The sequence below is a fragment of the Odocoileus virginianus genome, chromosome 1 (assembly GCF_023699985.2).
Source record: "Odocoileus virginianus isolate 20LAN1187 ecotype Illinois chromosome 1, Ovbor_1.2, whole genome shotgun sequence".
In the NCBI taxonomy this organism is placed as follows: Eukaryota; Metazoa; Chordata; class Mammalia; order Artiodactyla; family Cervidae; genus Odocoileus; species Odocoileus virginianus.
Genome location: NC_069674.1, coordinates 19,508,049 through 19,521,018, shown reverse-complemented (window position 1 = coordinate 19,521,018; position 12,970 = coordinate 19,508,049). Strand labels below are relative to the sequence as shown.

The 12,970-nt window shown below is 43.4% G+C and overlaps 1 protein-coding gene across 8 annotated transcripts in view; it reads left to right on the top strand.

The window, feature by feature from the left end:
- The window catches only part of CALD1 (caldesmon 1), a 227,327-nt gene that overhangs the window by 144,730 nt on the left and 69,627 nt on the right, over positions 1-12,970 (top strand). The window contains exon 1 of one of the 8 annotated variants that reach the window (XM_020880052.2): positions 6,775-6,975. The exons of the other annotated variants lie outside the window; for them this stretch is intronic. Coding sequence (XP_020735711.1) covers positions 6,923-6,975 — 53 coding nt within the window. The 5' untranslated portion in view covers positions 6,775-6,922. Of the gene's footprint in view, positions 1-6,774; positions 6,976-12,970 lie in introns of those variants that run through there. 8 annotated transcript variants of the gene reach the window in all.

The window sequence follows — 12,970 nt, the reverse complement described above, 5'->3', positions numbered from 1 at the left end:
CGTGCACCCATCCTGTTTTATTCGAGAACCAAAAACATACTAGGGTGGCATTGATGGTGAGCCCACTGGTCCAGCGGTGGAGGGAGGAGAAGAGGGGAAGAATAGTTCACAGGATTAGATCTCAAGAAAGCAGATGAGACAGACTCAGGAGAAACACTACCTCCAGGTAGAGAAAGGGAGAAGGTCATCCTGGGAGAACCCATGGAGCACTAAGTGACTCTGAAAGTTTTCTTTCTTTAGCTGAATGGTGAGCACACAGATGTTCATTATAGTTTCTTACTCCTTTTAGTTTGTCCAAGATTTTAGAATAAAATGTAATTTTAAAAACGTACAGAAACCTTATAACTGGCACCCATATATCCTCAATCAGATAATCAGATCTGCCTATGGATGTCAACAAAATGACATTACTAATGGTATAATTCTTAATGATCCCTGCTGATGCAAGACTAACTCCACCAATAACTTTTTTTTACAAAAAAGAGTCCTTCTGTTTCTAGAAGTCTGATTCATAAAACCTGACAAATGGTGCATTCAGCCACCATGTGCAACCTTCTGTGGCTCCCGCTGCAGATTCCCTGCCCCCACCCTCCACCACTGCCCTGGGGCTTACTTGAGACCCTACTCTTCCATGTCAAATATGCTGGCTCATGCCCTTAATACAAACTTTCAAGTTTCCAAAGTGGTCCTGCGTTTCCTTCACTCTTCCAGAATTCCAAAACGGCTGTGGTTATAGAAGCGTGTGTGTGTGTGTGTGTGTGTGTGTGTGTATGCGTATGTTGGGGGGCGGGGGAGGGGGCTTTCTTCTGCTCCTCTTTGTCACCAGGCCACTAAAACTCAGCTTAGACTCAGCAAACATCTTGTGGTTTTGCTGAGTGGTTTTCCTTGTAGACTCAGAAAACACCTTCCGCTTCCCTGAAGCCCACCTTGGTCCTCAGGGCACAAATGTGTGGCAACGGGTCTCGGCTCAGGGGCCAATTCCAAGGCATGGGATAGCAGACAATGAGTCGAACCTCCATGTAGATCGGCTCCCTAGACCCCCTTCACCACACAGTCACACGTGCCCAGATGCATCTCAACTCCAGTGGTGGGCATAACTGACCTTGAGGCTGGGCCACCAGTCACATCAATTCTCCTCTCATTTCAACTTAATGACAGAAAAAAACAAATTAACTTGGTCAAGGCCATTATTTGCTCTTCATGAAGCTGTGTGCCCTAATTTACTTATGCAGCACGTATTACAGAAGGGCTGCTCTATGCCAGGCATTGTGCTAACTGGGGTGAGAGGCTGGGGCACGAAGATGGGTAAGACACAGTCCTCCTCCTCAAGGAGCTCACAGCCTAATAATGGGAGGCAGAAATATGTAAATATACTAGGAGTGCAGTCCAGGACCTTCAACTCTATGTTGCTTCAAATCATTAGAATTCCCAGACATTGAAGTGTAAGTATATATATGCTCTCTGAAAGAGCATGTCCTCCTTTCTTGAAATCATATTTTGTGTTTCAAGCAGGAGAGCAAGAAAAGTACTATAGAGAGTAACCTGAAAGATTTGAAAAATGAGCCTCTGGAAGTAATATGAAGGTCTTTGTATGAGGGTAATTAATAACAACAAAAATAGCTTAACAGATAAATGTTGGAGATAGATTGACTAAACAGCAAATCTGGAGGGAAAAGAAAACCACCCTGGATTTAGCACAAAATTTAATGAATGATCTCTATGAGGGATGCTATTATCAACGTGAAAACAATGTTAGGATGTGTTAACAGGAACGTGGCAGGCAGTGCTGGGACTTCAGCCAGCCACATTCAGCTTTGGTCAAGCCTTTATTATGTTCAATTTTGGTTTCCCATTTGAAGAGTTGTTAAATTTCAGGCTGATATTAAAAGGATGGAAAATAGGCATTGGCATCTAGCCTAGAAAAGACGAGACTGAAGGATGACTTAATACCTGTGGCCCTAACAGATATAAGTGGATTTCTATTTCAGGCACAGGAAGTCTAGTTCAATCACTGAATAAATTGAGAGTTTAAGAGTGATTAAACACTGGGACCTTGATCATGGGATGTCACCTTAGAAGTAGAGTACTTCAGCTCTGCCACTTTCAGAATACTGTTCACTCTCCATCTTGCATTAATATTTTAGAATGCATATCTTATCTCCCTTTGGGACTGCCCTTCTTATCTTTGAAGGCCTCATGGCTCTGAACTCTATGGCTTGCTTGTAGTAAATATTCAAATAGCGTTAGGTAGGGGGAAGGTGCTGGAATGGAAACTATATGGCCACCATTATAAGGTAGACAAGAGAATGTTGCAGCCCAAGCTGTGTTACAGGTCTGGAGTCAGACCAAAGAATAGTTCAGAGAATTGTCTCAGCAAAGGCCATAAACATTCACTGATGGACAGGGGGCTGTACTGGAAGACTGTGAGGAGGGGTAAATGATGACTTTCTGTAACAGTCCATACATCCCTCCACCCCCTCCCCTGCCCAGCCCAACACACATTCCACAGTGGGAACTCCAGGCTTTAGCTAAGACATGATATGGAAGGAGAAGCCAGGAAAACACTGGATGGTAGAGAGCAGAAGAAAGAAGAGTCGTCCGTGATTTCTGCAAAAGGAGATGGAAAAGGGAGAAGCATTTCACGAGAAGGTGTCTCAGGAAAATCTATTAAAAAGGCAGTAATCCCAGGAAAGTACAAAGCAATATCATTTAAGTGAAACATGTTCAGCACCATTCGGGGAGGGAAATGGGGAGGAGGGTGATGCCTCAGCTGTGGAAGAAAGACTCTGAGAGGCCACAGGAAAGGAGGAAAGATGCCGTTAACCCCTTCACTCCTGTTCTGGTGAGAGGCTGTCTAGGCAAGATCTTTTGCCTCATTCTAAGAGTATAGTGTCTGTGAATTTCTTTACAAGAAAAACTTTCTTCAAGAACTTTTTAAAACATCCTCTTTAAATTACCTGAACAGTTGCCTCTCGTGTGTTTAGATTTCCTTTGAGTTTAAGTTGTGTTTCTGTAGGAGGTGTGTGTGTGCCTGTCTGTCTTGAGTGCATTAGGGCAGTACATGGGGCACTTCCCACATACCTCTCTTTTCCCTAGGGAATTGCTCCAAGGTAGAAGCTGTTCTTAAACAACCATTGCAGACCCTAAAGTCTGGAACAGATCATGGAGCTCCTACCTCCATGAAGTTAAGTTATTTTTTAATCATATTTTATTAATAAAGGACCACCCTGTGGTGGGAGCTTATTTCTTTCTATAGCACTGACCTCCTTCAAACCTTCCCAGCCCAGAATCTTTTTGACGAAAAATGAAACAAACTCTCTAGAAACGAAGGGTGCTATCAGTAATTTCCTTGATGCTGGAGAAGATTGAAGGCCTGAGGAGAAGGGGACAACAGAGGACAAGATGGTTGGATGGCATCACCGACTCGATGGACATGAGTTTGAGCGAGCTCCAGGAGTTGGTGATGGACAGGGAAGCCTGGCGTGCTGCAGTCCATAGAGTCGCAAAAAGTCAGACATGACTGAGCAACTGAACTGAACTGATTAGTAATTCAAGAGTGACCCGGATTTTCATTTCCGCTAGTAAAAGAGGCCAGAAATGTCACATGCATGACACCTACTCTCTTGCTGAAGGATGACTGGCCCAGCTGTTCATAGTGCCAATGAATGATCATTACTTTGGTTCTCAGAGACACCAGTTCAGGCAGTTGGATTCTCAGTACCCGTGTCTGTGCTGCACAGTGAAAGCACATGTGCTTGCTGGTCTCTTCAGAAACAGATACTGTTCACAAATTACCTTCTCGTATGTTCTTCCTGATTCCTCTCACCTCGCCTCTCCAGCCCCTGGCAGCTGGACCTCAGAGGGCTACCTGGAAGCAGTTGCCTACTCCTGCCCCGCTCTCGTCTTGTGAGTCTCTCATCTTCCTGCCTCTCAAATGCATCCAGTCTCCTTCTCATTGTCCTCTGGGCTCCCTCTTCCCTACTGGCGTCTGACCCGAGCCCCAGATTCATTCCTCTCTTTGCTATTGTCATGTTAGTACCCTATTAGGTAGCAGGAGTTATGACATCCATTAGTTTTACAAACTGAAGACAGACAGCTACTTCCCAAACACATTCCATTAATAACAAGGGGCCAGCTACAAGTGTACATGATTTCCCTCTTTCTATCTGTACAACTAGGAAAATAACTCGGTGGATATCTTTTATATAGCTGGCCATTAGCATATTTTCAGTGCATGAATGTCAGCATGTTAGTGGAAGATTACTAAATTCTTGCTCTCCTCTATGTGTGTGTGTGTGTGTGTGTGTGTATGTGTGTGTGGAGAAAAAGAGAGTCTGGCCTGGAAGAACCACTGAATTTTTTCCAGGCTAGTCGATTTTATGAGTTTATTCTGATGATGCCAAAATTATACTTGCCACCTCAGAATTGGAGTGGGAGTGGAAAACAGGAAATCAGGAGGTGAAATGTATTCCCAAGGTCAACTGAGCTCCATAAGCAAATGTATTGGTTTTCTATCACTGCTGTAACAAAGAACCACAATCATGGTGGCTTAAAACAGTACAAACTTACTATCTATTGTTCTAGAGGTACAGAGTCCAACAGTTCTCTCCATGCTAACATCAAGGTATAGTAGACAGGGCTGCATTCCTTTCCAGAGGCTCGAAGGGCAAATCCACTTCTCTGCCTTTGCAGTTTCTAGAAGCCGCCACATTCCTGGATTCCTGGCCCCATTCAGTGCCAGCAAGGTCATCTCTCTGGCCACTATTGTATAGCCATATCTCCCCGTGACCTCAGCGGGAGAGGCTTATCTCATTTTAGACACTCGTGTGACTAAGAGTGAGCACATCTGGATAATCCAGGATAATCTCTCCACCTCAATGCCTTTAACTTAATCACATCTGGAAAATCCCTTTTGCCGTGTAAGGTAACATATTCACAAGTTCTGGGCATTAGGACTTTGGATGTCTTTGGGAGAAACATTATTCTGCCTGCCACAGCAAATCACTGAATTTAAATGAATAAAAATTAAATGGGAAAAATGTGGTTGAAAGAGGAATGGCAAAATGCCTCAATTCATGTATCTATCACAGCTTTGGAGCAATAAACTCAAACCAAGTCAGTATTTTATTAAAGCCACTTGTGTAATCTCTAATTTTATGAGTGTCTTGTGCACTTTAAGTAGTCTATATATGTTGAGTGATAATATACATAATCAAAGGGATGTTTAAAGGTGTATATTCATTATGTGTGTGTGTGTTAGTCGCTCAGTCGTGTCGGAGTCTTTGAGACTCCATGGACTGCAGCCCGCCAGTCTCCTGTGTCCATGGAATTCTCCAGGCAAGCATACTGGAATGGGTTACCATTCCCTTCTCCAGAGGATCTTCCCTACCCAGGGATCTAATCCAGGTCTCCTGCATTGCAGGCAGATTCTTTACCATCTCAGCCACAGGGAAGCCCACATCATAGTATACGGAGATAATTAACTTCGAAATTCATTAAACTCTATTACTCTATAAACTATGACTTTGAGAACAGCATAGGACTTAAGCAGGAAAACACCAAAACTTTCTAGTTAGTGAAAATGAAGAGAGGATTCAATCAAACTAAATTAAACTTCTTTAAGTTGAGCACAAGAGTACCTGCTTTGGTTCCTCTCCATGACTTGGGGTGAACTTTTGAAATGCTCTCTGCTTTTGCATCCATGTTTGCAACATGAAGCCATAGATCTCAAAGATTTTTTTTTTAATCATGTGAAGGATGTGAATCAATGTGTGAAGGGGATTGTTTCTCCTGCTATATACCAAAAGAACCATCGTAACCCTCCATTGTGGAGATCTGAGTTGTTCAACTGATTTAACAGAAAGCCAGTCCCATCAGCATCTTGGTGCCCCAGAAGCAATCTGTTCATTGCTTGTTAGAGATGAAGAAACACATTCACAACTCAAGCCTAGACGAGTGTCATCTCCAGATAGAATCAACACCACCCCCTCCACAGGGGCTGGAATCTGGCTGCTTTCCAAGCTGTTGCTGACCAGGCTCCCTTGCCTGGCCTGGCCGATGAGATCATCACACCAAGTGCCACGGGGGCAGACCAGGCCCGCTGTTGCAACATGTTCCTTCCTCGGGCTGTTGCCTTCATTTCACCAAATGCCCTGTATAACACAGCATATCTCTGATCCGCTGGCTCTCTTCCCTTTGCCTTTGTATGCATTTTTATATCATGCATCTTCCCCTGAATAAAAGGGATAATAGAGGTTTCTCAGATTTGGTTTCTCAGTGGGAACTGTTTGCTTTGGAAGCCACCTACACCAATTCTAATTGAGAACAGAGCTCAGAAGGAGGGCCTGAGAACTGCACCCGGATGAACTTTTTGGTGGGCTGATTTCCGTTGATCTCTTTAGCATTGGATTGTGTATGTGAGTGATCCTAGGGTCGACTGTTTTCCAAAAGCCTGGGCACGTGGATCAATCAGTGTCTTTTTCTTTGACTAGCTCTCTACCTTGGAAGGATTCTTTGCAATTGATCATATAAAGTCTTCATCATGAAAGCTACTGGGGATCCTGGGCCCCCGCTGTCCAGTCATAAACATTGTGGAAATCACGAAGCCATCTGGGCCCTTTACAACCTACGTCTAAACATGATGAGCCTCTATTAGAGAGATTACAGTAAAAAATAACAATCAGCTCTCTGATGATCCTGTGCGGAGGGAAAGGGTGGGGAGGAGTAGATTTGGCAAAGGACAAGCCCAGACTTTCGTCACAGGGACAGACCAAAGTGTTAACACAAAGGGAGAACCCGGGAGCATCCCGCACACTGCATTTCAGCCCAGATAACATGGCACTTCCGCGGGCCGGGTCCACGCCCTGACCGCCGGAGGGTCTCAGCACCTCTGCGCCCGCCCGCCGCCCTTCCAGCTGCAGACATGCTCGCGGGATCCGGATCTCAGGGAAGACGCAGCCTGGCCGCGCTCTCCCAGTGAGTGCCCGCTTCACCTCTTCGGGGGTTTCTTCTCTTTCTTATGAAGGAATTGCTGTTATTAAAATGCTTTTTAATTGTGGGAGTGGGAGGAGAGAGGAGAAGCCAGGAGGCAAAGGAAGGCAGTGAGTGTGTAAGTTTCAGACCCGTATGGAACTTTTTTGGTCTCAACTTCGTGGTGGTTCTGATTGGTTTTCCTCGGTTCCATTTTTTGGGGTGGTTCGTAGACCATTTGCGGGGGGTTGATACCTAGGCACTGAGTTTTCTTATTCCAAATACCGATCCACAAAGCTTCGGGTTTCTAAAGATCTGCTGTTAATTTAGACCTGAGCCCTCTGCTCGGAATGATCCATCTGCAGGGCTCAGAGACTTTGGCTAAAGCACACATTGCCCAATCCGTAGAGTCAACAGCCCAAAGCCCTTAATACACTGACCATCTGACTGTAACAGAACAAGACCCAGAGCGCATGCTATCGATCAGAGAATTGTTCAGATAACAGGCTCCAAAGTTTAGGATCCTGGAATCTTAGAATGTTCAAGCTAGAGGGGCCCCTAGGGCTGTTGCTGAAACTCTTTCCTATAGACTGAGAAACTGGAACCTCAAGGGGCAGCTCCTCTCACCCAAAGCCAGACAGCAGTCAACAGCGGGGAAGCCAGTGTCTTTGTACTTGCAGGCAAGGACCCTTTTCACGCTGGCGTTTATGAGGTTTGGAAAACTCTCTGGGTCTTGGGAAAAGGTACCGCACAAGAGTAAGAACACCAGATGGCCTTTCAGTAAATCTGTCCCATTTTTGAAAGTTTTGGCATCGATTCAGCATGACAATTGTTGTTCCAGTCGTTCCAGCATTTGTGCAACAGTTCATCAAATAAACAGGAACTCAACAGGGTCCTAAAAACGAGACCCGCGTCCATTGCATTGGCAGATCTCTTGGATAACCAGTTCCTTTGAGTGTGATCACTCAAGTGTGAGAGCGAAAAGGGGTGTCAGAAGGTTATCTGTATGGCTATCAGACTGGTTGGGTGGGGGGAGCGGTTAGCAAATTTACTGTTATGAGGAATTCTGTTACATAAAGGAGATGTTCTGATTAAATGGGTGGTTTTGGATCTAGAGCTTCTCTTCACCGCTGCAGTCCCCATTGCTCATCCCCCCCACTCCCCATCCTTGTCTACCCCACCCCACTCTACCCACTCCGCCAAAACTTCCTTGGAATCCTAGGTGTCCATGGAATTTGAGAAACCCCCGATTGTGTTCAATGGCTCAATTTCCAATGAGGAAACTGAGGCACATGGGGTAAAGGGCTGGCCCAGTATTCACAGCTGATCAACAGCAGAGCCTGGAATGCAGGGCAGAGTCCAATCTTGGGTGTGTGTGTGTCTGTGTGTGTGTGTGTGTGTGACTGTGAATTCCTGGTCCTGACTCTTCCCACTTTATCATGCCCATGCTTCTATCAGTTTACTTTCTCCATATCTCTCTCACTCTTATCTACTCACTCTGTCATTCCTGAATTTCAGCAGTTCTGCCCACTCACCCCCCCACCCCCACACACCTTGACAATTCTAATTGCCTCCTATCTGGTTCCAGCTTCAGTCTCTGTCCCCTTTCTGACCGTGTCTCCTCCGGCCCTCCCACCCCTCACCCTTAAAGATAGAGCTCACTGTCCTCTACATGGCATTCAAAGTTCTCCACCATCTGCCTTTTGTATCCCTTCCCATTCTGACCGCCCCCCGCTCTAGCCAAATCAGATTACTCGCTGGTCCCCAAACTCATCATATAAAAGCCACCTCCATTCCCTGGCTCACTCTATATCTTATGTGGAGAACACTCTATAAGCCTCCGTTTCCCCTCCAAAATGGAGGAATTGAACAAGACTGGGGCTTCTGAAGTGTTCTATGGAGACCAAGGATTCCAAGGAAATTTTGGTGGAGTAAGTAGGGTGCGGTGGAATAGGGAAGAGGTGGGGAGTATGGTGGGAGGCAGAGGCAATGGGTGGGTGGTGGTGGGTGGTGGTGGGTGGGTGGGGGGGGTGACTGGAGAGTACAGTACGGATTTGCAGCTCTATCCCATGTGCTCCTGACTCCATTCCTGTCCTTCAGGGCCCTCATCAAATGCTGCCTTTCTCCACAAGGCTTCCTCCGCTCCTCTTTTCTCTCCACACCACTAACCTTCATTGTCCATCCTTCTATTATTAGCTTTAAACTAAAGATAGTGGTGAGCATGCCTGTCCTCTTGCAATAAATGGTAATTCACTTTAGGGTAGGAACTATTTTGACTCCTTGGACCTTCAGCTTCCAGCATGGTGCCCACGGTCAAAAAATACTCTTTAACTTTCCCATTATTGGATAAATCAAACTCGGTTCATCTAAGTTCACACTTTTCACTGGAGTCATTTGAACACACCAGCGCTTCTGGACCTTCTGCTTTGGAAGATGTTTTAGGTTAAATGCCAAAACAGATGCCCTACAAAATGATTTCTAAATTCCTTTGCATTTGCATCAGATAATTTATCTCAGTTTCATCACCTATGGAGCAAGATTGGAAGTATTTCTTTTATGAGGTACATTAAGATTCCTAAATGCCAAGACCTACCCAGGGTCGTGTTATTCTCAGGGGCAGTTGTGAATTGTTTTTCAGTTCTTTATAGCTTTCAAGGTACTGTTTAATTTGTTCCTGGTATGATTATCGCAAGATTCTGTCACTCGCAGTCTAATATTTTCACCACTTACTTTCTCATTTTCCCAAAGCCCGGGTGAAATCTTCTTGAGTCAAGATATGGGGTTTCCTATAAATAGCCATACTTTTGTCATTTTGTAACAAACTTGGAAGGGTATATATAAATTTTTAAACCATGAGACCAAAAAAACATAGGAAATTTTTTAGTTCATGCCACAGTTTTCTGAAGAAACTAAGTTATAAACATGACAGGGAAATAAGTGTATCCAGTTCTAGTCATTCCACTCACTATTCACAGGAGCCAAGACTATCAGGAAACCCCATCGTTGTCACAACTGTTTAAGGAAATAGTCAGCGGTCTGGGCAGAGGACCACTCAGACGCCTTCTTCTCTCTTACCAAGTAAAGGGCGTGTACATTTTGTGACTGTTGATTTGTATACCAAACCGGCCATTTTTGTTCACTTTGGGGTTCAAAGTTTGGCTTTAAATGATTGCCTTCACTGGACCTCTTATCTGGTTAAGGGCAAAATTACCACTTTCTGTTAGTGGATAAAAAATAAGAAAGAATGGCAGAGAAATGGGCAGTTATGCTTTGCCAGTAGGGGGTACTCTATAAACGATATTGCTGAATTTCTGCTGGAATGGCGACTATGCCAAATCTTCATGGAAATGGTCTCGACTTTCTGCATGTGTCTTCCTAGCCACCTGGCCACAAGCACACTGACTGAGCTCCTGGTGGCCACAGGCCTTTATTTCCCACCGGGTTGATGCAATTTGCATTGGTCACTTCTCTTTCCCTCTGCTTATCTTTGACCTATTTCTATCCTTGACATGAGCCCTAACTTCCTACTGCTTCTCACACCCGCCTCCCCAGTTCCCCCAAAATGGCTTTGCAGAGGCAGGGCTAGCTGAGGCTAGAGGAATGGGGGCTGGGGAGGTGTTTCTCTGCCATCTGGAGGCTAATTTGCCTCCGGCATTCCTAACTGGACCAGTGAGGATGCTTTTTCCCCCGTAGAAATGCAGTTTCAGTTCTCAGTACTAGCTTCAGATATATCCTGGGTTTTAAAAGGTGGCTGTGGGCTGGCCCAAGATCCCAACTGCCATGTATAATAATGTTTGAAGTTCCAAAAACCAATTTGCAAATTAAGGTTTTGGATACAAGCTTTTCATAAATGTAGGACTGCCTGAATTCATTTCCAAGCCTAATTGAGTTTTTAAGAGGAGCCTTTAAAAATCTGTAAACCTCACTCATTTCCATGCATTCATTCAACAAATATTCATTGAGGGTTTCCTGTGCCAGTTAGTGCTGCTGGGACTAGGCACTAAGAACATAAAAAAGAACAAAGCCCAGGCTCTGGCTTCAAGATTATCTAGGCTTTTAACCTCCCGCCCACTGCAGGAATGCTCCTCTGTTCTCGTCCCACACCCACCTCCCGGTCCACCAGGGACTGCCGTCAGAATAGCACAGACACCTGACCAGTGCTAGCTGCATCAGTGTTCCCCTGTTTTCTCTTTCCCTCTGACCCTCTGAAAGAAATACTAGTTTCTATTATACCTGAATATAAACTTAAATATAATAAACTTAAGTTTATTTTGTGACTCAGTATGTCAGCAACTCAATGGACATGAGTTTAAGCAAACTGCAGGAGATGGGGAAGGACAGGGAAGCCTGGGCTGCTGCATTCCATGGGGTCGCAAAGAGTCAGACACAACTGAACTGACTAAGCATATATACACACATATATCTCTTTGAAACAAATATTTCACAAAATAGTGCTCACTCTTGCTATGTACCATGCCCTCTGATATTTTATTTTTTCGAGTTGTACTATTGATTTTTTCCAGCTTTAGTAAAGTATGATTGACAATTAAGATTATTATAATACGTCCACAGGATTCTCCAGGCAAGAATACTGGAGTGGATTGCCATGCCCTTCTCCAGGTCAATTATTAAAGCCTAATTGACAAATAAGCTTGTAATATATTTAAAATGTACTATATGACGATCTATAGATCTATACATTGTGAAAGAAGTCCCAGAGTTAAGTTAATTAACATATTCATCACCTATCATATTTACCTTTCTTTCCTTTTTTGGTCAGAACACTTAAGTTCCACTCTTTTTGTATATTTCAGTTGACAACACTATATTATTAACTATAATCACTATGATATCCATTGGATCCTAAAAGATTTGATTCACCTTATCACTAAAAGTTTAGAGCCTTTTACCAGCCTCTCCCCATTTCCCCTAGCCTCCAGCCCTTGGCAATCAATCACTATTTTAGTTTAACTCTTTTATTCAAATTCCACATATAAGTGATAGCACGCAGTATTTGTGTTTCTCTGTCTGGCTTATCTCAGCGCAGTGCTCTCTGTATTCATTCATGTTGTTGTAAATGGCAGAATTTCCTTCTTTTTTTATTTCTTTATTTTTTTATTTTTTGTTTTTTTTTTCCTCTTTTTTTTTCCTTCTTTTTTTTTAAAAAAATAAGTTTTGGTGGCCTATAATTGATGTACAATGTTGTATTAGTTTCAGGTGTCCTTCTTTTTAAAGGCTGAGTAAGATTCCACATTACTATGTATATTATATATGTTATCGTATTCCATATTATATTTATATTTATATACACATGTAATGGATCCCCATTTATCCACTGATGAACACTTAGGTTGTTTCCATACCTTGGCTATTATGAGCAATGCTGCAATAACCTGAAAATACAGATATTTCTGATATAATGATATAGTTTCTTGCCTTCTGATATTTTCTTTAGTCTACATTTCATTAAAAAATGCTAATCATAACCTACTGAGTAGATTTCAGAAGCTGTAAAGTGAATTTTGAAAGCCACTGAACATATTACATAATCTTGATAACCCTAACCCTGCTAGTTGCCTATTTCAGAGATCAGCCTAGATACTTAAAGAGAGGCTTTTCAAGTGGGAATCAGAGGGTCTTGATTCTGCAATTCTTATTCAGCAATAAGCCCTGTGATCCCCAGGAAGCCACTTCATCTTGCTGCAATGCAGCTTTAAGATAGAAATGCTCATGTCTGCTCAGTGTAACTTGCAGAGTGGTAAGACCATCCAGTACAGTGATGTGTGTTAAAGTATATGGAAAAAAAACTAAGTACTAAACAAATGCAAGTTATTATGAAATAGCCTTATTTTTCCCAATTAAAATTTAATATCAGAGGAGCAATTTGGAGAGACCATTTGTTCTTTATAGAGTCGTGGAAAGATCCTTGCATGGGCTGTAATATTATGCAACTTCACAAATAAAATCTCAGAGTGACATTTATTTGGGATGTTGTAACTAG